Source organism: Orbicella faveolata, unplaced genomic scaffold (genome assembly GCF_042242905.1).
Source record: "Orbicella faveolata isolate gen_17 unplaced genomic scaffold, um_ofav_v1 contig_3, whole genome shotgun sequence".
In the NCBI taxonomy this organism is placed as follows: Eukaryota; Metazoa; Cnidaria; class Anthozoa; order Scleractinia; family Merulinidae; genus Orbicella; species Orbicella faveolata.
Window position 1 is genome coordinate 16,768,426 of NW_028301558.1, and position 26,862 is coordinate 16,795,287.

At 39.2% G+C, this 26,862-nt stretch overlaps 1 protein-coding gene across 1 annotated transcript; it reads left to right on the forward strand.

Annotated features, from left to right (window-relative positions):
- Nucleotides 1-11,548: 11,548 nt before the first annotated feature.
- On the forward strand, nt 11,549-25,528 carry LOC110063177 (poly [ADP-ribose] polymerase 2-like). Its single transcript, XM_020770137.2, has 18 exons — nt 11,549-11,694; nt 12,900-13,241; nt 13,902-14,114; nt 14,208-14,312; nt 14,639-14,757; nt 15,643-15,739; nt 16,304-16,379; nt 16,926-17,188; nt 17,880-18,018; nt 18,229-18,292; nt 18,794-18,928; nt 19,324-19,442; nt 20,233-20,332; nt 21,043-21,141; nt 22,115-22,239; nt 22,708-22,790; nt 23,465-23,490; nt 24,332-25,528. The coding sequence occupies exons 1-18, from the start codon at nt 11,661-11,663 to the stop codon at nt 24,374-24,376; spliced, it is 2,184 nt and encodes a 727-aa protein (XP_020625796.2). The 5' UTR covers nt 11,549-11,660; the 3' UTR covers nt 24,377-25,528.
- The last annotated feature ends 1,334 nt before the right edge of the window (nt 25,529-26,862 follow it).

Consider the following 26,862-nt stretch of genomic DNA (forward strand, 5'->3'; position numbering starts at 1 on the left):
TGATGTCTCTGTCTTCTTTACTAATAAAGTTTGCCTCTTTACAGTTCAGGTTAGAACAGCACTACACCACAGTAAGAGCCCTGAGCTAATATTTATGAAAAAGGCACTTATTTCTGGAACCGGAACCCATAGACGGGAAAGCCCATTCTCTGAAGAAGACTGCTTATCGAAAAATTTACTTTATTTATTCCCGTAACGTGACGATTTGATATGCTTCGTCAGGGCGTGTGTCTCTGTTTTGAATTTTTTTTTTAGTCCGGATACTGTAAATGAGGCTATGCATTAAATAGGTAAATAAATATGAACGAAATGATAAATATAGAAATGCCACATTGGTTGAGAAAAGCTATTAAAAATCTTTAAAACCCAACGTTTCGGCTATTGACATAAGCCTTCTTCAGGGGTAATAAAAAATATAATGAAGTGACAAGTTTATTTAAGATCATGTAGTTGCTAATAAAAACCGAATATATTAGAAAATTAGTTCTTATCCAACAAAGTCAAGGCTCTGTACTCTTACGGCAGGTACATGCCGTCTCTCGGTTGAGTGGACTTTTGCACGTGTTAAAGGGGCTCAGTCACGGTATTTTGAGTTATTTTGGCTACATACAAAATTACCTTTAAATGGTAGGAAACCTGAAAATAACAGTTTAATAAGATAGAAAAACACCAAAGAGATAATGATAAACCATAAAGGAGCAAGGATGGTTAGGGATGGAGAAGATTAACTCAGATTATAAACAACGAATTTGAAAAATCGAGGCTAAACTTTTCAATATGCGCAAACCGTGACTGAGCTCCTTTGATTTCCGAAGCCTCTGAGGGTGCGTTCTTTTGGGGTGATCTGGATCAGGATCAGTGATCCAAGATCACACGGATCGTAGTTCATCAAAGGAGCCGATGAATCCGTCACCAGAGTGGATTCATCGGTTCCTTTGATGTACCATGATCCAGACAGATCTTGGATCACTGATCCTGATTCAGATCATCCCAAAGGAACGCACCCTTATCTAATAGAGGCCTCGGTTTTGTCAACTTGTGCTAGTATGTAATATTGTAGACGATTCCCACGAGATAGGGTGACCAGATTGTAAACAATGTTAATGTTCGGCGAGTGCGGATATCTTGGGATGTTTTTGTTCGACCGCTTTTTGGTGTTCTCTGAGCCGAGTATTGAATTTCTGTTTGGTCTCCCAGATGTAGTGTTTGTCGCAATCTTTGCATAGAATGGAATAGCTTACACCGCGCGCGTGATCTTTTGGAACGGTATCTTTCGGGTTGGGAAATAAGCTGTCAATGGTCGGGTGTGGCTTTAAGGCGACTTTGATATTATAATTGTTCAAAACCCGCTCGATCGGTTTCGTCGTTCCCTTGACGTACGGTAGATTAGATAAGATTTTGACCATAACCCTAAGTGAGTATAGGACCAGCTTGACGTACGGTAGGACGCAAAAATTTTTAACGTCTTCGGGTACGGCTGCTACAGACTGCTGAGGTGACGATTTAGCTTGGCTCGAATCGATTATAAACGTCCGTTTCGGGTAGCCATTCGCCAACAGCGCGAAGTTACTTGTTTTAACTCTTTGGATCGATCGTGGCTAGTGGTCGAAATATTGTTTGCGCGGTTGGTCAAAGACTTCATAGCAGCCTTCTTGTGTGTGATTGGGTGATGCGACTCGAACGCGAGATACCTCTCCGTGTGAAAGGGCTTGCGATAGACCTTACTTGCAAGTTGACCGTTGTCTTGTCGACAAACAGAGACGTCGAGAAAAGCTATTCCTCGGCTTGTTTCTCTTTCAGCTGCAACTGGATCGATGGCTCAACGCTGTTCAGGTGATCTTGCAGGCTTTGTACAAGGCCAGACTTAACCGCGGCGCATACATCATCGACATATCGTTTCCAAAACCGAGGCTGGACGAGAAAGGTGGACAAAGCTCGTTGCTCCAGAGTCGCTCCAGGTTTTCCATGACAAGGTTGGCCGCGACGGCTGACACAGGAGAGCCCATAGCAGTACCAAAGATCTGTTGGTAGTGGGTGTTGTTGTACTTAAAATTTGTTGTTGACAAACAAAAATCTAAAAGGTCAACAATGTCCTCAACAGGGATAGCAGTTCTATCCTGCAAAGTGTCATCTTTAGAAAGCACATCGGTAGCAACTTGAATGGCAAGTTTCACAGGAATTGAAGTGAAAAGAGAAATAACATCGAAAGAAACCAGTTCGTCGTCTTTTTTCACTGTGAACGACTTTCACAACGGGCAAGTTACATTTGACGTGGTTCAGGGGCAATGCAGTTCACCAACCGGATCAATGTCAGCCTGTGGGCAAATGACCTTATATCAAATAACTATATAAAATTATCAAATCGCCTTATGTAACTCATGACTTCAGAATAGCCCTATGTAGTTTTATTCTTAAATCGGCCGAATTAACATCTTTAAATCGGCCGAATCAACAACCTTAAATAGGCCGAGTTAACAACCTTAAATCGGCCGAATTAACATCTTTAAATCGGCCGAATTAAAAACCTTAAATCGGCCGAATTAAGAACCTTAAATCGACCGAATTAGATTAACAATTAGATTTTCGTGATAAGTGAACGTTCTTTGAACTATAATATAGAAGGATGCCATTCATTCAAAGTAAAACAGTGAACAGAGTTTTAAAAAAGATCAATAAATCGTGGCAGATGTGACACCATTTTCTGGTCGTTTTTGTTCTTTTCTCGACCTCTGATGTCTCTGATCTTCGTGGATCTTCACGGTAATACATGTCCAAACAATTGTAACACAATAGGAATAAGTCAATTGTATAAAATTTGTATGAAAGGTCTGAAAGAATGTCGTTTCAAACAGCTGAAACGATAATGGACATTAGGGACCGTTCATTTTTTATGAGGGAGGGGGGGCTGGTGGGATTTGGGAAGCACCATTTAAAAATCGCATGACCCCCCCTCAGCTTACCAATTTTTTCACATGGCCCCCCCTTATAGCGGTCATTTTTTGGGATGACCCCCCCCCCAAAAAAAAAAAATTGAACAAACAATATTTAGATTTCAACTTTTTTAATATTTCTCTATTATCCCCCTACTTCACGTTATTGTGCTCACTATGAAGACAATATTTACAATCCCTATACTACAGAGAGCTGTTGTTTAAAAAACAAATCAAAAGAAAGAGAAGTCAATTTCGGATCTCCTAGTTATGGCTCGCCCTGAGCGTGTGGCATTTGGCCTCTCATTGGTATCTTCCTCATCTGAATTGATGAATGCAAGAATGACATCACTTGAGTCATCTTCTCCCCTAGAGTCAATGGCATCACTGTCATACTCATCATTGTCACTTTCATCCGTTTCACTGCTGTCAGCACTTACCCTGTTGTCATTTTGTGTCAATGTCCTGGCATTTCTCAGTGTTGGTTGGCCAGCTCTGAGAGGACTCTTCTGCCGCAAGCATGAATGTCTTACAATTGCCTTTACTTTCTCACTCTTGCTGCTTTTCAAATGCTGCTTCAGCCCGTGGTGGTTCAAGTACTTGTTTCGTTCTGGAACACGTTGCTTTTTAAGCTTGGTTAGATCTTCGCACAACTCAGTCCAAGGATAATCCTCATATGATTTATCTTTTGCGTCCCTACTTAACTTTGCCTTTTCTTCTGCTCTCGTTTTCCTTTTAAATTCCAGCACTTCAAGATGCTGAAGATAATCCACCACAAACTTTGATTTGACAATAAACTTATCTGCAAATAGAGCAACGCTCTCTGGGTAAGATAAAACCAGCCTGCCACCTCCATGCTCTTTCTTCGCTTGGACCCTTGGCTGCCAGTCATCTGGATCACGCCCTTCTTTTGGGGTCTTCTGGTAGGAGAGGTAGTGGTATTCCGGTAGGCAGGAATGGTCAGGAACTGGTTTAGGATATCTTTCTATGGGTGATCCAGTCCATTCACAACAAAAAGAACAAATTTCTCCTACCTTTTCTTGACAGGACAACTTTAGAAACTCTCTGTAGTTCTCCCCCTCCTCATAGCGCTCATTCATAAACTTCTTAATCTTACGGAAGTAACAGTGGCCTGGAACAGAGTCTTTCCTTGCTCCTGCATTGTGATACTGAACCAAGTACGAAGTGTTGTGAAAAAACTGGAAATCTGTTGATGTGTTGTGTGAAACACATTATTACATTTAATTTACAGATGTCTCTATTTGGAAGGTTTTTACCTTTACTCTAGTGATAGGCATGTATAAATGTTGCCCTGTCCAGGTAAAACAAAAAGCTACGAGTGTTCTCAAATCTTGCAAATAGTGGATTACTTTTTATAAATTTTAGCATACTTGTTGTGGTTTAAATTTATCTATGGTTTAAAATTTCTTAATTTTTCAAGGTAATATGGGGTTGACTAGCCTACACGACTTTTACGGTTCGTGACATTTGTACATTTACCGTTCTCTGTTCCGTCGCTCGACCTTTCTTGTCGCTTCACTCGTGTTCATGAAGGGCACTTCATGTTGTGTAATAAGGAGGAATTTTAGTGGAGTTGAGCCGTTAGATCGTGCTATGGCAAATTTTTACAGGTCATAGGTCTGCATGGTTTCTGCTGTAATTTGCCATGTGTTTATGCATTGTTTAGGCTCATTTCTATTGCAAGATATGCTTTTAAATCTCCATGAATTTGCTTTTGAAGGACAAAATATGAAATTTACCGTGAACATGTTGCTTACTTGCATTCTATATTGTGACGCCGGGCCCGGCTGTGATTAGAACTGTTTGCAAGCATAGTAGGTAGATCGTTATCACGGATATCATATTTGTTCTCCTACGATTTCCTTCGGAGACGCCGTAGCTTTACTTTGAGAAAGCTATACGTTTGTCTAGAGACATTCCTATGTTTCTTGCAGCTATCTGATCGAGCTTGTGTTTCTCTTGCTCGATGTATAGGTTTATTCCTCCTTTTTATTTCCTCCTCTTTTGCAAACCCCGTCTTTAAAATGGGGTTGATGCTATACGTTGAGTGCGTATTTTTGCTTTAAGCTCCTTGACGTTAGTTGAGTGCTGCTATGTCTTGCACGATGTAGAACGGGGCACGTCCATAATAATCATGAAAGAGGCTCAGTCCAAAATGCGCAATAATGGCGAAAGCGACGAGTCGTTTAAGAAAAGGTTTACAGCTGAACGATCCAGGCAGTTTGACATCTTACAAGCAAAAGAACCAATCTTTCTAAGTGCGGATGGCTGTTCAGAAAGGGCGAGTGAGTTTTCCATGCCAGGGTACCAGTTGAAGCCCAGTGATGGAAGAAAACTGAACTTCTCCATCAAAGAACACAGAGCAATGGTGGAAAAGTTGAATGCCACGATTCCACACTCTTTCAGTCCAATGGGCTTGCTTTAAAGCAGGGCGAAGAATTTGCCCACAGTTTTAATGTAAAACAGATCAAATTTATAGAAGCTAAGTTGACGAATGTCACGCAGGACATGGAAGCACTAGAAAATAAGAAGAGCAATTATAACAGCATATTCAAGGGCATACTCAAACAGCACATCAACAAAAGGAGAAGGAAAAAAGAAAACCGCAGAAAGTCAAATGAAAGAAAGAGGAAGCGGACTGAAAACAACGTCCAACGAGTTTATGGAATCTGTGTTGGAAACCCGCTAGGAAATGATCTTCCACAATGCCTTGTGTACCCTCCTAGAACGGCCGTCCCGGAAGAGTGTATTGAAGTTGAGCATGTTGCCACGTCGTTATTTAGAAGAGATGGGCCATACATCGCACAGCTCTTGGAAGGGAATTATTTCACCAATGCTGCAAGAAGCAGAATCACCACCAACCTTGAGCAGGAAGTCAGAGATTATGTTTACACCTTCATGTACCCTGAAGAGTACACTCTGACGGAAAGCATTGCTGCTTGTTGCAGCATTGGTGAAAGAGACTCCAATAGCAGCACAAGCGGCGACGAAGAACTCGACGACAGCGAAGATGAAGATGACTGCCAGTGAAAGTTGCATTCGAAAATAACAGTGTTAAATACTTCTTTTCAGTAGCTACAAATGCTTTTTGTCGCCAAACGTTTTTTTAAAGCAAATGGAAAGTTTATAATAAATTTGTATCCTGCCTTCTATGTTTATTCTATAGCAATTTTTTTGATATTCAAACATCATGCCATTTTAAAGTTTTACTAAAATATTTCACGTGACCCCCCCTTTTTCCCTTATTTTTTTGGGATGGCCCCCCCTCGAAAGCCATTTTTTTTCGCATGGCCCCCCCCCAAATCCCACCAGCCCCCCCTACCTTATAAAAAATGAACGGTCCCTTAGACTTTGGTGTCATTTTGTGCCGCTCGAGAAGACAGTTGTGTAAGCAATGAAAGACTACACAAATGAAAAAGTTTATGTGTTGAAGGTCGTCGCTGAAGACCAAACTGAATTCAAAAGCTACGTGATGTCAAACAAACATAAGACATTGCCGTTCAGAAGAGAATTTGCAAGGGTAAAGCTTCGACACAAATATTGCCTGTACTCAAAGCATGGCACGGGTGGCGTACACGTCTTCTTAATTCGCCGGCGATACAAGATCTCTGCCAACTTAGCTTGTGAACAGGTTCCCAATTGTACGTGTAATATAAGTTTGAGTGATGTAAGTGTTGCTATGATTAAATAAATAAATAAATAACAAAAAAAGGTTCCCGATTGTGTTATATGGGAAGGATAAAAAACAGGCGGGTGGAAATACATAGCCGAGAGTGGGCTTGAGAGGGGAAAATCCCACCCCACCCCACTCGCTTAGATCGTCCTATTTTATTTTTTCGCGCTCGTCGGAAGCCTGTTCACAGCCGGTGCCATGCAACTCTCCCAGATTATCCAGTGAGCCTGCCTCGATTGTGCTCGGAAACGTTTGAGCAACTGTTTAGGGTTCTAGCGACATTGAGCAAGGCTTGTCTTTCTGAGCAACATTTAATTAAGCAAAATATAGGTTTAGAGCACGTATCAAGCACGAAAAAAGTCAACGATTTCATAGAAGACTTCAATTTATGCGAATTTCATGAATGTTAATCAAACTTTTGAAGTTGAACACAAAACCTGTCACTTGACAATGTTCGGCAAAACGTCAAATGAACATGTGTTTTGTTCCGTTAGACTAAGAGTGTCAAGAGTGTCTTTACAGTTCGCCCATATTTACGAGCAACTCTTCAAAGCTAAGTTCCAAGCTATTTTTGCTTGTTCGGCCGGTGTCATCAATTATTGTGAAGAACGAAAAATAAAGCTTTTAATTGACGTTTAAATAAAAATATCAAGAAATTTAGGTAGCAACTTTTTGGAGTTTTGGCAATTTATTAGCAACTTTTTGGCATTCCAGGGAGCAACTTTCTTGCATTTTACGAGCGCAATCGGGAAAGGCCTAGACAGCGTCCCACAAAACCATATAAACTCTTAAAATTTTTATATCAGTTTTGTGACGACAGTAAAATCCCGTCATTTACCTACCATTTGAAAGACGCTGAGATGAAAAGCACGTATGTTTGCCAATTTTCACATTTTTAAGAGTATCACAGAAATCATAAAAAATATTAAGAGTTTTTATGGAGGGTGGCAAAGGCGGGGTACCAATCACGCATCATGTTGATTTTTACTATTAAATCACGCATCACAGAGAATGTTTTTCACCAATCACGCGTCACGTTAAAAGAAGTAACTACATCGCCAATTTTACTTCAATGAGATGTATGCTGTGTAGGTATATCTGAGAGATTAGTGAAATGTAGACTGTGCAGGTATATGCAGGGGGATTAATGAGATGTAGGCTGTGTAGGGATATGTGGGGGATTAATGAGATGTAAGCTGTGTAGGTATATGTGAGGGATTAATGAGATGTGGGTTTTTTAGTTATATGTGGGGGCTGTGTAGGTATGTATGGGGGATTAATGAGATGTAGGCTGTAGGTATATGTGGGGGATTACTGAGATGTAGGCTGTGTAGGTATATTGGGGTGATATTTAGGGGGGGGGGGGTGGTCGAGTAAGAATATCCAGGAGGTATTGTTGTAAGAGAGATTAAGAGAGATGTAGGTTGTGGGGGATTAATGAGATGTAAGCTGTGTAGGTATATGTAGGGGATTAATGAGATGTAGGCTGTGTAGGTATATTGGGGTGATATTTAGGGGGGGGGGGTGGTCGAGTAAGAATATCCATGAGGTATTGTTGTAAGAGAGATTAAGAGAGATGTAGGTTGTGGGGGATTAATGAGATGTAAGCTGTGTAGGTATATGTGGGGGATCAATGAGATGTAAGCTGTGTAGGTATATGAAGGGGATTAATGAGATGTGGGCTGTGTAGGTATATTGGGGGGATATTTAGGGGGTGGTTTAATAAGAATATCCAGGAGGTATTGTTTTAAGACAGATTAACAGAGATCGGTGGAGTTAACTAGCCGCCCAACCATCCGGGTGGCATCGCACTTAAAAAGCGAAAGAACAAAAGGCTTAGTTGTGAGCCAATGAAAAAGCACTGACGTCATAGCCAAACCGACCAACGAGTTTCTGACACCGGCTGAATTTGATTATTCAAAATGGCTGACATACCTTGATTTAAGACTATAATATGCTAATTTGCCAAACATTCTTTATATGCACGCTTATGCTCTGTAACGGCTTTCTAATTTATGCTATACATACAGTTATATTTCTAAATACGCGTTCACTTTGTGCATCTTGAGTTACAGTAGCCAGATTAAGCCTTGATTGATGACGTTCGTTTAAGGTTCTCTCTGCCATTTAATATTACACGTTGCAGCGAAAGGGTAGTACAAATTCGTCGACAACGTCTACCGCTTACGAATGCCTACGAGCGAAAACAACTTCCGGTGCCTCGCCGCCTAAAGCATCACAATTTTCATTGTTATTCCACCAGATATCATTGTCTCTGCAACATTTAGATTTGAGGTCAATTGAGTGGCGAGATCCCCGAGAACTGGAAGCTATCGAAAGAGAAATACTTTAATAATTACTTGGTTTGGAGAGGAAAGCCCCGAGTATCAACTCGCCATGTTCAAGGACGTTATTGATATGCAATATACAATATACTGAAGTGTTTAAGTATTCTATACCGAAGAAGAAGAATGTACATTGAAAGGTATTGCATCGGCGAAGTAAAGTAAACGAGCTTGTTTCAGCAGGAGGGAAAAACTTCCTACCGAAACCCTCGACAACTTAATCGCTGAATTAAAAAGAACCTTGGCAAATTAAAGAGCGGCAATTTATGTGTTTTTTGACGGGTTTTACACGATACTCTCATCTGCGTTCGATTGGTCTTGGGATAAAACATGAGCAAAGCACAAAGCAGTCACTTAGGATGACAGACCCCACGTTAAACAAGTGTATCGACCTTCCAGCATCCGAGATGCAAATATGGGGATCTTAATAGTGACGACGGCATCGCCGAAGACAACGCCTTGTAAAACTGAATTTGTCCCGGATGCCTACGGCTCTAAAACCTCGCTCAGGCTAAATATGTAATGACACCGTTCAATTCAAATAGAAATACGAATTAAAAATTAGCAGTTCGACTCATCGTTCGCGTTCGCCGTCATTTTGCGCTGTTGTTTTGCAGAGTTACGCTTTTGGCTCAAATGCAGAAACGCTCCAGCGAAAGGACTAAGGACAAAAGCTCAACTTGTTAAGTGGTAAACTCTTGGCCTTCGGTCATTGTAGCTTGATTAAAAACTAAACCAAACAGCGGTGATAAACATTTTAAAAACAAGTCATGCATTTTATGAACTTGACGTGTCGTATGCTAGTCAACATACATTTTCAAAAGTATAACAGTTACAATTTTTGGAAAGCTATTTATACTGTATCAATGGGGGTTTGGATTCCCATCCTTGTTTATTCAGGAGTTGCATGGCCTGCATTTAATCCCAATGTCAGCAGTGGAAAGCTTTTACTTTATTAGGAAAGCTTTTCCATTGTGTCACTTTACAGACAGTTTCCAGTTGAAACGTCTTAAATTTCTACTGCAGATGTTTTCTGTCTAGGTTCCAGACCCCCATTGATACAGTACAAATAGCTTTCCCAAAATTGTAACGGTTATACTTTTGAAAATGTATGTTGACTAGCATACGAAACGTCAAGTTCATAAAATGCATGTTTTTAAAATGTTAATTTTATCACCGCTGTTTGTTTTATATTTCTACATATTACGTTACTAGCATTATCACCAAGGCTAACAACCCGGCGGCTAAATAAAGTTTTACTTTACTTACTTTTACAGTCAGATTTATCAGAAGGAACCTGCATCGTTGCCCCGAACACATTTAAGAAAAACTCTTGTTATTTATTAGTAAGAGACCATCTGTGTGGGGTTCACATACCCAAAAGAAAATTCATGACATCCAGATCTTGGGTATACAATTTATTATCGAATACCAGTGTATGTGATTTGCATACCTAAAAGAAAATTCATGACATCAAGATCTATGGTGCACAACGACAAGCCGCTCGTTTTGTTAAACATTTTCTCTTGGGGAGTTAGCTAATAATGATAACGCATCTCATTAAATCGGTTCTGCAGCCATTTCTCATTAAATCAGTTGTTATCAGTTCATGTGGAGCCGAGCCGGCTATTCCCCTGATACACACTACTTCCTACTTCTGTTTAGGGTTCTAGCAACATCGAGCAAGGTTTGCCTTTCTGAGCAACGTTTGAGCAAAATATAGGTTTAGAGTACATATCAAGCACGAAAAAAGTCAACGATTTCATAAAAAACTTCAATTTATGCTAATTTCATGAATGTTTATCAACTTTCAATTGAAGTTTGAACACATAACCTGTTACTTGACAATGTTCGGCAAAACGTCAAATGAACATGTGTTTTGTTCCGTAGAGTGTCAAGAGTGTCCCTAAAGTTCGCCCATATTTACGAGCAACTCTTTAAAGCTAAGTTTCAAGCTATTTTTGCTTGTCCGGTGTCAGCAATTATTGTGAAGAACGGAAAATAAAGCTTTTAACTTAAACGTTTATATAAAATATCAAGAAATTTAGGTAGTATTTTTTTGGATTTTTGGCAATTTTTTTTAGAAACTTTTTAGCATTCCAGGGAGCAACTTTCTAGCATTTTACGAGCACAATCGGGAAAGGCGTAGACAGCGTCCCACAAAACCATATAAACTCTTAAAATTTTTATATCACTTTTGTGACAACAGTCAAATCCCGTCATTTAATTACCTACCATTTGAAAGACGCTGAGATGAATATCACGTATGTTTGCCCATTTTTAAGAGTATCACATAAATGATAAAAAAATTCTAAGAGTTTTTGTGGTTTTTCAGGGACGCTGTCTCAACATTAGAGACGTTTGTATGGATTTTGAACCATGTTTCAAGGTCCATAACATGGTCTCTGTTCACCCTAGCTAAAAGCATCAAACTTGGTCAAATGACTAATCTCAACATTACCAGGTCATGGGCTCCTGACACTACTTGGTCTTGGTACGGTCAGTTTATCGATTGGTTAAAATTTGAAACTCAACCCCGGTTTCCTGTGCAATTTCGGAATGGCTGATAAAGACTGGTGATGACAACATTTTCGCGCCATTTTCCGGGCAAGTTTGACCTTGTTGCAGTTGTGACACAGTAGTGGCCGCCATCTTTGAACGAGAGAAAGCGAAATTTTGTACGGATATTCAATGTCACAAAGAGAAAGACGGCGAAAAAAACCATGTGAGTACCAGAAAGTAAAAATGTTTCATATGCATCGGATGTTGTTGAGAGGACATCCTCGCACACCTCTGGTTGTCGGGGTTCAAATCGATTGAGTGTGACATTCAATGCATACGAAATGGAGACTTCCAAAGGCGTAAGCTTCCGAGGTAAGCTTACGTCCAGAAACATGTGAAGACCAGGGCAGAAAGCACTTTACAAGGTCGTATTTAAACGAAGTTGTGTAACTGGGCTTGAGAAGAATTGTGATTTCCATATTGTTTCTTACAAAAAAAGTCTTGGTGGTCACGCACTGACTTCGTTTCACAATTCAAACATAAAGCTTGTGAAAAAATACCCTGATTATGCAAAATTGGAGCAGATTACTCAAAATTACCACCAGTATTTTTAGTTCAAAATATTGAAGGTTAGTTAGATGTATGTTTTTGTCTCAAAACTGTTTTGTTAGTCAAATTGTGTTGTTTCCGAAAATATCTATACCCTCCCCAGGGAGAGTGTCATCATTTGAACCTCCTCACCCCTCCGCCATTTCAGTTTCCATTGACCTCCCTTGGGGTGGGTATAGATATTTTCTGGAAGCCACACATTTACTGTCACATTCTTGTTTTTACAGAGATGTGTTTGTCCTAGCCTTCTCCCATTCAAGTGGAAGATGCTGAGTGAAGAATGCAATACAGTATTGCATCCTTCACTTAAAGGGGCTCAGTCATGGTATTTTGAGTTATTTTAGCCACAAACAAAATTACATTTAAATGGTAGGAAACCTGAAAATAAGAGTTTAGTAAGATAGAGAAACACCAAAGAGATAATGATAAACCATAAAGGAACAAGGATGGCTAAGGATGGAGAAGATTAACATGGATTACAAACAATGAATTTGAAAAATTGAGGCTAAACTTTTCAATATGTGCAAACTGTGACTGAGTTCCTTTAACATCTTCCACATCCACTAGAATGGGAGACGGGCAACCATATCTCTGTAAAGGGTCATAGAGGAGAGCTTATGAAGTGCCCATTCCAAAAAAAAAATTCTCATTTGAAAGTCTACATCAAAAAATCTTGATTTGAAGTAAATTTAAATTAAATTTGAACTAAATTTATGGTGTGCCAGGCACTTTTTAATTGACATGTAAATAAAATTTGGTCTTTGTTGACTTTATCGGATAATTAAATTGCTACTATTATTATTATTGCGTCAATTTTAGCAAGCTCTGATGGGCAAGACACAACAGCGAATAAAGTTAAAGCAAAAAAGGCAAAAGTTGATACAAATGGAACGTTGGATACAGCAGCATCCGACACACGGAATCTTAAATCTGTAATTTGGGAGAGAGAAGCTGATAAATCCACATGGACAAAGTATTCTGCTGATCAAGTTACGATTATTAATGAAGCCTTCAAAAGTGGAAAGACAGAAGCTGATTTCACTGATGGCAAATCAGAAGTGACAGTAATATTTGAGAGGATGGTCCAAAGAAATAAGAAGAGTGGATGGGAAAAAAGAATCCGTTGTGTTTTGGCAGATGGGAGTTCAGATCCTGATGAGCGTAAGTCAAATAATGTGAAATAAAAACATTATTGTCTTAATGACATTATTTTGCCCTTCCATTTAGGTGAAAATCACGATTTCCATCTGCTCATGATTGGTTCAACTTGGAATTTTTAGGTGGAATTGTCCATGTACATGTACTGTCTTTTTCATCTGATTAGCCAGTTTTGTTAAGTTTATATTCTCCCTGTTAACCTCTAGATCTGTTCACATCATCTATCATTATGAGATCTATCCTCAGAGGTAAATGTACCTTTATTGAGCGACCTGTTTTCTGGAGCACAATTTGTGGCTGAAGGTCTCTAGCAGAAAATGTTAAAGAAGCAGTGTCGTTTACTTTATGAACAAGTTCCTGTTATGTGATTTTTTTATACTAACAAATTCCAATGTGCAGTACCAGAAAATATCTATACTTTCCCCACAGAAGGGAGTTTCCTGTGGGGAGGGAGTTTTCCAAGAGCAAAAAATTTAAGAAGTGGATCAAGCTTAATTTGAATTTTCAGAGGGGTGGGGTTGGGGTCTTGGAAAAATCTCTTCCGTGGGGGAGGTATGGACTGGATATTTTCTGGAACTACACAATCTCCCACCTAGCAAAATTCACTCACTCTGGTGATTTGTTTTACTCAAAGAGCTGAGTCACTGCATCATTTTGTTTCAGATACTTGGGAATGGGAAGATGCCAAGGGTAACTGGACAGAATACTCCAAGCCTACAGTTTACCTTTTGGAGGCAGCAGTATTGTTTGGGTTAACCAGCATCAGATTCAAAGAGGATAAAAAAGAACTGATGGTGGATCTGACTAAGAAAGTTCAAACAACTAAAGCAGGAAGAGCAGCGAAGAATGTTCATCGGATCAAGACTAGTGATGCAGGTAGGCAGGTTTTTTGGTTGAGTAGTGTTGATCTGTCATTGGTAATTTTAACGACAGCTTTGTTGTAAATTATCTGTATTTTACTCTTTTCAGCTTCAAAGGTGTCTTCAAAAGTAGTCAAGGCAGACAAAAGTGTAAAAAAAGAAAACTCAGATATCAAAAAGGAAGAAGCTGCAGCCAAAGTAAAATCTGAGAATGGTGAGCTGGTGTAAACAATAAATAATGTTTTACTGATGTGTCCAGCTTCGAACCAGCATACAAGCTTTACTGGCTGGAAACACTGACAGTAGATCAAAATGGAATTTGGAATGTCAGTTTTTGAGAAAGGAGGACAACCCATAAAAAATAATTAATTTTTAATTATAAAAAAAATTATATAATTTATTTGAAAATGTTACATAGCCACATGAACACTGTATATTACTGGTATTGTTTCAAAAATGTGCAAGTTGGCTCTTCCATTGCTTAAAGACAAGAAAACTACTACCAGAACATTTTTTTATGCTCTATGTACTATTTACTAGGTGAAGTGAAGTCACTTGTGTTCAGTGGTAAGGCCCCAGTTGATAGTTTGTGTGGCATAAAGGACAACACCCATGTGTTTACTGAGGGTGATGATATCTGGGATGTGATGCTTAACCAGGTCAGTCTCAAGCTACAGTATCTCTTGTTGCTCATGCATTTATTAAATATTGCTCTCATAAGTCATACAAAATATGCTGATAATTGCTATAAAATACAGGGTATTGCTTAACCAAGGATCTAGTGTTCTTTTTTTAATTGCTCACTGCATATAAAAGTGATGGGAGGAGAGAGGGATTTTCAGGGGTTTAAACTTTTTATGAAGAGGGATGGTGTGGATACTGCTAGTTCAGGTTTGTCAAAAGTGAGTGGTAGGTAAAGTAATACAAGCCAAGTGGCCCATCAGGCCAGAGCTACCCCCAGAGTTAAATTCCGCAGTACCCATTTGCTTACCTGGGTGGAGAGAGGCACTGGAGGAGTTAAGTGCCTCGCCCAAGAACACAACAAATTGACCCTGGCCAGCACTCAACGCTGACCGCTCAATCGAGAGTGAAGCGCACTAACCAGAAGGCCACTGCTCCTCCACTGGCTTCCAGTGAAAACCACTGTATACTTCATGACCTCAGCTGGCTGGCTACTCTGGTAAGCAGGTATTTTCATCTGATTCTTAAAGCAAAAGATGGCAAAATCAGCTGCCCACATGTACTCCAAAAATAACGCAAAATCATACTTCTCCAGTCACTTCTGTGGTTGTAAGATTTTGAGAGTGCTTTTAGGGTGACTGGTGTTGACAGGTACTTTTTGTGTTTTAAACAGTTTGACATTGTATACTTTTGTTACATGTATGATGTATAATGAATGCCTACTGTATTTGTTTATTTTTATCTCACAGCATCATTCGATGGGGAAGTAATTAATTTTTCAAACTGTGGGCAGCTTATAGCTTAAAATGTCCCTTGCTATGTTATAATAATTACTCAGCATGTACTGTTATGATTCTTTACAGACAAATGTCATGAATAACAATAATAAGTACTACCTCATCCAATTGTTGGAGGACAACCGAGCCAAGAAGTATTATGTCTGGCAAAGATGGGGGAGAGGTACAGAAAATCTTATCTGAGTACTACCATGTCACAGGTGAAATTCTAATTGTAGTCCAACCTGTACAAAATTTGCACTGAGATCTTGCTGAGATTTTGGCATGATTCTTTGTGACTTTTTTACTGCCATAATTTTCTTGTCTCAGTGAGATCACAGAGAGATTCTTGCCATGATTTTTGCAATCTTGTTGAGATCTCACTAAACTTGCCAACATCTCTGTAATCTGGATGAAACCACTGTGGTCTTTGCATGATCTTTGTAGTCTTAATCAGACTCACATCTTGACCATCCAGTCTTGACAAGGACCAAAACACAATGACATTAGCCTGGGCTTGAATATGGACCGTTGGATCTCAATTCCATTGGACTTACATGAGTGTAAACCATTCAGTCATTTCTGTTCCTGCAGAAAATAATGTTGTTATTAAATTCCCAGAGTGTGGATCTGTAAAACTATTCTGACCATTCTTTTAAAAGCTAGTTAATTTTTATTTTATTGTTTTCCATTTCATTTTTTATTATTTGTCTGTTGCTGTTGTCTACATTTTGTGTTTATCTTTCAGTTGGGTTCAGTGGTCAAAACAACTTAGTTACATGTGGAGCAGATCTTGAGGAGGCTAAAAAGGTTTTTACAAAAAAGTAAGTCTGGTTTGTGAAATAATTTTTATTTGATATATCAGGATTGTGTTATTTTAAAAATAGATTACAGAGGTAATGACAACACTGAGAAAGATGAAAAGGCCAGGGATGCTTGACACCAATGTGGGCGTGGCTCAATTTTTGTCCCCTTAAAGATATCACTTAAAATGATATGACCATTTTATTAACTTTTTTGAGAACAACCTAACAAAGAAACTCTGACAGCTGAAATACTGGCCTTTTGTCTTGAACATCCTAAGTGAGACCAAAATCCTTGACTTACACCCCTTAGCAAGACAATTTAATGCACTCAACCTTTTCATATAGGAATTCCCCTTGGGCAGGGCTTTGCTCTCTCTAAATTATTGTAAGTTATAAAGTGTAGTTCACAAAATAATGCAAATTTGCTGTCGAGCCTAATAAGTTATTAGATATTATTGGAAAGATCTGTGCACTCAGAGATTTAGGTGGCTTAATTAGTCTTTCAAGGATTACTTTTCAGAAGTGCATGTTATGATCATATGCTGTAAAATATGTTTTTCTCAGATTCACAGATAAAACAAAAAATCACTGGGAAGATAGACAAAACTTTCAAAAAGTTCCAGGAAAGTATGACCTTCTGATCATGGACTACAATGCTGATCAGGAGGAGAAGGATGCTGTTGATGCACCCATCAAAGAAGAAAAACCTGTGTTAGAAAGCAAGTTAGACAAGAGAATCCAGAACTTGATAGAACTCATTTGCAATGTACAGGCCATGGAGGAGATGCTGAAAGAGATGAAGTATGATACAAAGAAAGCACCTCTTGGTTAGTTAACATCATGTATTTTCCTATGAAGTAATATTACAACAGGTTCAAACAGTCCCCAAGGAATGGCCAAGGGGTACCCAGGGCTCAAAAATGTGCTGTGTGGTTGCCTTGGACCCATGTACATGTAGTAGATTTTCCAGTCAGGCAAGTAACATTTTGTTATCACTTGTCCGATGGGTAAGAACCCAGGCAAGCTCTCTGCTGGCTAAATTATAATTATTTTGAAACAAAAGAAAAAAGTGGAAAAACTTAGGCAAGCACATACCTTCCATTTGTGAGTCGCTGGTCCAAAGGGCAAGCAGGAATTCTGACTAGTGTTTTTTTCAAGCCCTACTTGAAGCTGTTCTGACCTGGTAAAGAGAACATGGTTAAAAGATAATGGGTTAACTTTCAGGAATTTAGTTGCATTTGCAGAAAGCTGATACACCTGACACCATTGTTGTCTTTGATTGTGGCTTGTCTCCTTAAAACATGCACCACCTTCAATTTGCTACATTTTTAGAAAAAAGCTTCAAATCTTTTTGCTCCCATAAAAAAAGCAGAAAGAATGTTCATATATAAAGTAAGAGAAAGTGGCATTACATCATGGGTGTTGGGCGGCCTACTGGGTAGTACATTGGGTTTGATCAGTCAAGGTTACATTCATTGACAGAAATGTAATATTGTTAAACTCAATCACTTTTTATAGGAAAGCTTACCACAGATCAGATCAAGGCTGGTTATGAGGCATTGAAGAGGATTGATACCTGCATCAGAAACAATGACTTTGGCTCTAAACTGGTGAAAGCATGTGATGAATTTTACACAAGGATTCCTCATTGTTTTGGGTATGTCTCAGATACAATTTTGGAAATACCAAGAATTAAAGAGTCCCTTAAAAGCTGGTTTTCAAAATAAATTGTACCTACTGAAGTATGAAAGGCACCCAGTGCATTCAGAGATTTATAAAACTAGAGCCTTTTGTGTGGATTCATTTGTCTGTCTGTCTGTCTGTCCAACCCTCCTGACTTACATCATGATTTTTACTCTTTCCCTAGAATGAAAAGACCACCACTAATAAGAACGACAGAGGAAGTCAAGATCAAGTTGGACTTGTTAGAGGCATGTTACAAAAAAATCATACTTTTAAAATTATTCATTTAACTCAGGTCAGTTACCTGTGGTGCACAGAACACAATATAGAAATATCATCACATTTTAACACATTTTAAATAAAGAATAAATATAACACTGTCATAATAGCTATAGTGAGTGAGTTGGGATCATCCAAATAGCAAAGCTACATTGAATCATTAAGGCTTTATTTGTTTATTTGCTTGATTTTTTTGTGTACTTTGTAACAACAAAACAGAATAAAACTGGTCGCTTGAAGGATTCTAAAAGTGCATTTTTGATAAAATGAACCTTCTTACTGTTCATTTATTACAGTGTACATGACTAATAAATGCTTACCGTGTTATAACAATTGCCAGGCATCAATTGGCAATGTAGTTCTGTCTGTGGTGTTGTTTAGTCTGATTAGACTGACTACAAAGTGCTGTTTAACACTAAAGTGTTATTAAATTTTTGCAACTTTTGTTTAATGGAGACTGTCAATTTTAGGCCTTGGGGGATATCCAGATTGCTATCAAAGCCTTACAAGATGAGGAGGAATCTCTTGAACATCCAGTGGACAAGCACTACAAAACACTGCACTGTGCTATGACACCACTTGATCATGAGCATAATGATTTCAAGGTATTCACACTGAACACTGCTTTCTGTTTTTCCTTACACGAAGCCTTTAATTACTAATACTGGGAAAACTTGTCAACGTTTTCCTTTCTGGCTTCGGCCGTCGTTTTGGAGAAAAAAACTTTAAAAGTCAACATTATGGGGTCCAGACCATCAGATGTGAGAACAGAAAGCATGTAATGCACATAGAGGCCTGTAAGCTTATAAGACCTTCACACACATTTTGTGCCTTTGATAGTAGGTCATTATTGTCGCTAATGCTTCAGTTATTATCTACTTCAATTTGAAGATTATTTGGAACTTTGCAAAATTGACTTAATAAAGTGGAACAAAAAAAGTTAAAGAAGTAACTGTTTAAATATTTTGCAAATAACTTGGAAAACATTTTGTTCTTGAAGATGATTGCTAAATATCTGGAGAATACTCATGCTACAACTCACAATCAATATCACATGGAATTGCTGGATGTGTTTGCACTGGAACATGAGAAGAAAACCTTCACTGATGTGGGAAATAGGTAAGTTTTCCACATTTTTCGCTTCAACAGCTATTTTGCTAGGGGAAGATTTTCTGACCACTGGGAATTATAAGAAGAACATTTCAAACTGACAGTGGTGCTAAAAAAGTAAGTTACAACCTTGTTTTCATGCGTGATGCGTCGTTTCGCACGAAAGACCGTGTTCGACCCCTTTTTTTTTGAGGTGTTCAGAAATGTGGTCAAACACTGTCTTGAGTGTTGGATATATCTTCTCAATCGAAATTAAAGCTAAGGAGAAAACGGAGAAATAAGATCGTTAAACTAAAACTACATGCTGATTAAGATCAGATATCCAAACATCACATTGAATGGCTCCTAGGCGTGCAGCCAGAATGTATCGTATCTTGTTAGAGATCGTCCAAAACTAAGTGCGAACACTTGAATGGTAGAGATAAGTTAATAAAGATGGTGAATTTTTAAGCTCGGTAATGAACTCAGTTAAATGACCTTGCTCTCCATGAGTTCTCGTAGCTCAGTGGATAGAGCGCCCGCCCGGTGTTCGGAAGGTCATGGGTTCGATTCCTGTCGGGGACTCAGAATTTTCCTTTCTCCCACGCTCTTGTCATGTTGATTAATTCACCTTCACACTTGAATGGTAGTTCTTCAGTAGTGGAAATTTTCACTGGCTAGTTCAGTAATCTAACTTCCACTGGCATTTCCTTTAGAGCTGATCTGGAGATTTCTTGATTAAATGGTTGCTCGACTAGCTGAGCAGCAAAGTATATGTCTTTCTGATTTGCAATTCTCCGTATCCTTGTTGTTCGTTCAGGATGCTTCTTTGGCACGGATCACGTTTAACAAACTGGGTTGGCATTTTAAGTCAGGGATTGAGGATTGCTCCCCCAGAAGCTCCCGTGACAGGTTACATGGTAAGAACAGTCGAATTAACCGATCATGAACAGATAGAGGCTTCTAGGACAGAGACAGTAATACCCAAGCCATTTTATTCTTCTACTGTCTTTGCCCCTGACAAAATAATTAGGGAGCTTGCGCAATGACGACAGCGACGCTGAAGACAACGCGCAGCAAAAAATTTTGAATTTGTACGATATCTTCGAATGTAGCAATTATTTAGATCCTATCGGTCTCAAAACTTGCTCAAGCTAAGTACGTTAAGGAAATACCCAGAACTTTGTTATTTCACGTTGCTGCTTCACGTTGTTATTTCACGTCACGTTGCAGAGGACGGCTATGAAATGTACAAAGAGTTATAACGCACGTGGACAACCATTGTTGTACTCTTTAAAACTTTCGTTTGGTGACATTCTCGTTGCCGTTGCCGTCTTGCTTAGCGTAAGCTCTCTAATGTTAGTGGGGTCGGGAGTTAACTTGCGATACACTATCATCTTTTCCAGTGGTATTAACAATACTCGCATTCGCTTGAGAAATTTTTCAACTCCCCAACGTACATGAATTGTTAACGAGTTTCGTGGCGTTGATCATGCGGTGAGAAAGGTAACTTCATTTTAAGGAAAGAGTCTTCTTCAAGTAAATTTATCGCCTGGTACAGAATAGTAGACTGTGGTTGACGAAGCTGTAAGAGAAGAGATTTTGATTTTTGCTTTGCTTTACGTTGTAGTTTGGAAAGGGTATCTACTTTGCTGACATGTCATCAAAGAGTGCAAACTATTGCTTCGCAACAAGATCAAAGAATGTCGGCATACTTTTACTCAGTGAGGTTGGTAAAGCTGGTTTAACACCTGTTTATCAAATTGACGTCAGTTTTTTCATGCGTCTGTCCAGTTATTGATCATGAATTTCGTCATAACATTGTCAAAGTAGCTGTGGATCCACGAGACGACAGCCGAGTGGATCTGTAGACTACTTTGACAATGTTATGACGAAATTCATAGTCAGTAACAGGACAGATCCATGAAAAGCTGATGTCAATTTGTTTTTTTTACAATAACAAATTGCCAAATTGTCCGCTCTCGCTCGTTGAAGCATCGTACAAAATAAATTCATGTGTCTGTCCGCTCATTGACGATGAAAATTAGCCAATGAGCGCGCGAGAATTTTTGCAGTTATTGTAGAAAACGTCTTTGCATTGTTTTCCTTAGACTTGAGCCAAGCTCAAAGTTCTAGTTTGACTAGTGTCGGGACGTCATAAATGTTACGCGCTGTACTAATTGTGTCAAACCGATCACAACCCTGTCAAAGAGGTTGAGTTAACTTCTTGCTACAGGCGTAGGAAAAAGCGGGAAAAGTCGCGGACTTGTTTCAGCAAACTGCACACAGAAAATATCTAGACATAGAAAATTGCTTGTGTGCAGTGACGTCACAACGTGGCGGTTGGAAGAAACCGGAAGAAAAGGTGTTTTAAATGGTGGCCGTTCAATTTCGAAAGATGACGATGGGGTTTTTGGTTGGTTTCTTCGATTTTGGTACGAAGAATTCTCTACTTTTCTGAAAATCGTAGTAATTTTCAATGGTCATATAAAATATAATTTCTAACCTTCCGTTGTCCTTTAAGAACTTCATAATTACAAATGAAAAACAAAACAGAGTCATTTCTATTTTTCACAGTTTATCCAAAACTGCTTAATATAAATTACGTTCTGGCGCGGTTCTTGCTAATTCAATATGCCATTTTTTTAATTAACCGAGTTATTTCAAAAACCAGCTGTTTTCCACGTTGTGTTATCTTACAGGTTTCTCTTGGGAAGTGTAACGAGCTACTGGCTGCAGATTACACAGCTGACAAGTTACCAGCTGACTGCCAAAGTGTCAAAGGCCTGGGTCGAGTTGCGCCCGATGCAGAGGATTCTTACACATTGTAAGTCATATGATTTTACCGCCATTGAACATTTTACTTCGTGTATTGGTTTTTCTTTGTATGTCACTCTGTTTAAGGAAAGCAGATGAATATCAAAGTGCACTTAACCCCCCAATTTTTTTTCCGCTAAAAAAAGCTTAATTCTTAGGAGTATTCCTGTGCATATTTTTTTCGATTCGGTTAAATCCTCGATTTTCTTTGCCCAGTCGAAATACGGAAAATCGCACTAAAAAGCCGCCATCTTAGCTCACGACCGAGTTTAAAGGGGAATGGGTCTAGTGGCTAATGTGACGTCAAATCAAGAACTCGACACTCTGCAATTCGCGCAGTTTTAATTAGTTCTCTCTTTGGGAATGGTTGGTCGGATGTAGCTGGCAACATTCTTGACGTATTTAAATGAGCGCCGTTTGAATGATTCATGAAGTTTTCTCATCGACACAAATCTTCGTGATTGGTTTATTTTTTCAGGCCAGACGGAGTTGTTGTCCCTTTTGGTAAAAGTACTGACACTGGAGTAGTGAACCCGCGTGGATACACACTAAACTATAACGGTATCTTGATTTGGCGTTTTTTCATTTGTATTCGTTTAATGTCCAGGAAGCAGTCTTGTCAGGATCGTAGTCTAGTTGCTATGAGAGATACGCAATGCCAACTGAATTTTACGAAGTTACTGCCGGAAAAAGAAAAAGAAAGGTGATAACTTTCTGGTAGAAAGGCTCATGGTTCTTAGCTCTCTGTCACTATGATGTAAGAGGGTAAAAGAATCAGGGTGTCCCATACTAGTAGGGCTTATCCTGGTTTCTGTAGCATCAAACGACTTAGAAGTATTTCTATTCCTTACTCCCCCTGGATGGAATGCTAGTCTATCGCGGAGCGCCCCCCGGCCCTCTTTGAGAATAAAATTCGCCGGTACCCATGTATACTTCCAACGTATACCTCCTTACCCCATGGTCCCTGGAAGAGCACAGGGCATCCACAAACGTCACCCATTTATACACCTGGGTAGAAAGAGTTAGTTCGAGAGAAAATTGTTTTGTCCAAGAACACAACCCTAACAGCCTAGTCTGGAGTCTGGTGAGGGGGAGAGAGCTCATGAAACTTTTTGGAGGAGATTTGGAGGAAGGGGTTACAAGACCAAAGGGCGTCTGCTTTGGAGGGTATAGGTAGCGCGACTCTTGTGATGCCATTCATTAACATCAATGTGTTTGTTCCTTTTTTTTGACAGAGTACATAGTATACAACACGAACCAGGTAAGAATCACTACAACACATGCTATCTTCTGAAGAATACGATCAGAGAGGGTATTTTGCTATGTTAACGAAAACGTTAAGGAAATCTGAAAGCTATGAAGACGAAAGGAAATTTGTGAATTTCTGTGACGCTCTGTTTGGTCAGGTACAATAAAACAAGTCTGTAGGTGTATTACTTATTTCATTATGTAGTGTCAACAATTACTACATCAGGTTCTAGAAGATTTGGCACATAAATAAAGTTACTTAAAGTTACTTTTTGATGGGAATAAAATTGGAAAGTTCTGTGCGTTTTGATTTCTCGTTAGAGAATGGAGACAGAATCATTGAATACGTGGAATTAGAGTGGTTTTCACTTAAGCGTTGAATAGTAATTGGTTTTGTGTCATTACGTTGCACGATTGGCTTAAAAAAACTCGCGCCACTCTTTTTTATCCAATCAGAAGTAAAACCAAAACCAATTGTGACTACCTCGCTCTCAATCTCGCACTCGTTTCCCGCGCTTTGCGTCAGCTACATGTAATTACTTCGAGTTTTGATTGGTTCACTGTATTTTCTGCGTCCTTTGTGATTGGCTAGAATAATGACTTCGGTTTTGGTTTTACGACACTCAGTAGCCCATTTCCGAGTTGCCTCAAGCCTCTCTTTCAAAGCGAGGCCTGGTACACAAACATTCATATGAAAATGAGTTTAAATTTATTTGCATGTGATGGAAATCTCATTTTCATATGAAGGGATGGACACCAAGACTCGCTTTGAGAAAGAGGCTAAAGGTAATTTGGAAATGGGCCATTGAAACCCGCTCTAAGTCTCATAAGAAATGTATTTCCTACATTTTCAGGTGCGAATGCGGTACCTGGTGAAAGTAAAGTTTAACTTCAAATAAATACCTTCTGGCATCGTTCATGGATATATCAAAGAAGAGATTTTATTATTGGCCTCTGTGGACGTCCAGATATAGTATACTGGCTGACATATTTATACAAGAGACAGTGGTTGTTTACCATTTACCCAAAAATTCTGAAAATTTCGATCAAAATGTAGATGGTAATACGATTTTGCCGCGACCAACTGGAAAATTTCAGAAATAGTGGTACGTCTTGAAAGGTAGGCTAAAATTTCTAACCAAAATATCCGAATGGAAAATGTGCTTTCCATTTACAATTCTTCACCAGTTTCAGCCGCCATCTTGGAATTATGATCAGGTCGAACTCATCCTAGGCTCTCTCGGTAAATTGGGGTTGTTAGGTAAATGGTAATTGTAAATGGCTAATCCGGACGGAATTTTATACCACCAGGGATTTTTGCTTACCACTTGCACAAACCGTTGAGAACCGGTTTCTCTGCGAAAATGGTAAACAACCATTTTATTTCGATTTGAAAGATTGAATATTTGAAAACGACTTGGATCTTAGCACTCGTAGCGCTACTTGTAACACCTCTTTTCAATAGGTCTTCATTTTTGCCTGGTTCTTGTGCTGGGATCACCTTCAGGGGCACCCAACGGATCGTTTCGGTAAATTATCTGTTCGGAAGGCCTTTAATCTCCTCTGATTTTCTTGAGAGAATTGGCACCTCGAACTTTCGTGATATGAGAAATTTAATGTCTGTTGTTTTCGGACTGTTGAAAATGTCGTTTTGAGTACCGAAAAAAGGTCAGCTATCATTTTCGGAAAGGCGATAAGACCTAAGGTTTTCGGGAAATGGACAAAAAAGCCCTAATAAATTCGAGAATACTCAAGTTCCCCTAGAATATCCGAACAGATAAAATTTTTTTAGTGCAACCTAAAATTAACCTACAGAGCTTTAAAAGTACTCCAGATAGCCTAAAACAGCATCTAACAGCATTAGAGAGAAAACGGTCGTTGGGTGCCCCTGCACCTTGTCAGAACGTTGTGCTGCTTGATAGCTTTGTCAACCGTTAAACGCAGTGGATTTCCAAAATGATGAAAGTAGACGTTATTTTGAAAGAAATGATGTGTTCGCTACGTCAAGTTGTATTGTCTAAATGATATTAAAAAAATTATTTATAAGCCTATGATTTGTGTAGCGAATAATCGAAGACTGATTGACTTGCCCTCGCTTATAATTCTGGCGAGCAACAGACCCCGGGAACTCGTGAAGGGAAATCTCCTGATTAGCGTGACGTCATCGTTCTCGAAAAGCTTCGTTTTAGAAGTGTATTTTTGTCTGCACCAAAACGCAAAGCCGGCGTTTTCAAATTTCTCCGGTTTGAAGAGCGTTGTCGAAAAGGCCTTTCTTCCCTAGTGTTAAGGCGCCTTGGCTTTTTGTATAAACCTCTCTAATTTTGATTCGTCTGAAAGATTTTTGTTTGTAACTGATATTTCATAATATTTCTGGACCAGATGGTTTATCTAAACAAAAATCATGAATTTTTTGTCTGACAGATTTTTGGCCACCGGATTGAAGAAGTTCCAGGTAATGATTCAGCCAGAGTTTTGTAGCATATTTTCTGAGTTGGCTTTTACCTCTGTGTTAAACCATTCAAACAGGCGAAACCATTCAAATGGAAATGTTTCCCCCAAAATGTTCATTTTCATGCAAATCAAACTCATTTTTTACACGAAGACTCGTTTTCAAACAGAGGCACCAGGTTACAAGCGTGAGCCACTGTAACATGACCAGTAAATGACGTCTACGATTGACGTATTGTTTTTATCAGCTGGTGAGCGTTCGTCATTGCATTATCAAAGCCCTGTTTCCGATCCTCGGTATGTACCTCGCTCTTCTCTCCTCTTATTTGGGTTGATCGAGGGGGAGATAAAGCGAGAGACCTCGAACCATCTGAGCGTCATCCTAAGGAATTAAGGCGTTAGGGATACCTCAGGCTTTGTACTAAACTCGTTACACGTAATTACACTGAACGGAGAGTATATTATTGAATTCAACCGTCGCTTGTAAAAATATGCGCATGAAAACCTGACTCCGAAGCACTGGGTCGAGAGGGGGCCTTTACGACGAGCTCAAAAATAACATCTTAGTTTATCTAAACATAAGTCAAGAATGAAATAGCAAGGGAATTGTGACCTCACTGCGCTTAAGGCACAGTTTTTCAGTTGTCTTTGCTGGTGAATTTTTACCATCAGCTCATTAATTTCCTCGCTTTCATTCACCTAAAGAGATCAAGCGGTTAGCATTTGTGGTGGGGGGTGAAACCATTCAGTTGTCGTTTGCGTTATTTCTCCCTCAATCATCTGTGTTACCCTTTCTTGAGAGGGACACTGACCTCCGCTTCCTTCTAAGGTATCAATACTACCTCAAATTAATAGTCCGAGTCAGTCTACCGAATATGGATAAGCTCGGGTGACCAATTTCCTTTTAAGTAGATTAAACTAAAGTGCTTTGAAAACA

Excerpts from the sequence above, each read along its gene's own strand:
- LOC110063177 (XM_020770137.2), top strand. The coding sequence starts at position 11,661 with ATGTCACAAAGAGAAAGACGGCGAAAAAAACCAT. Across the intron at positions 14,115-14,207 it reads GATCAAGACTAGTGATGCAG|CTTCAAAGGTGTCTTCAAAA; the intron begins GTAGGCAGGTTT and ends TACTCTTTTCAG. Across the intron at positions 14,758-15,642 it reads GGGATGTGATGCTTAACCAG|ACAAATGTCATGAATAACAA; the intron begins GTCAGTCTCAAG and ends GATTCTTTACAG.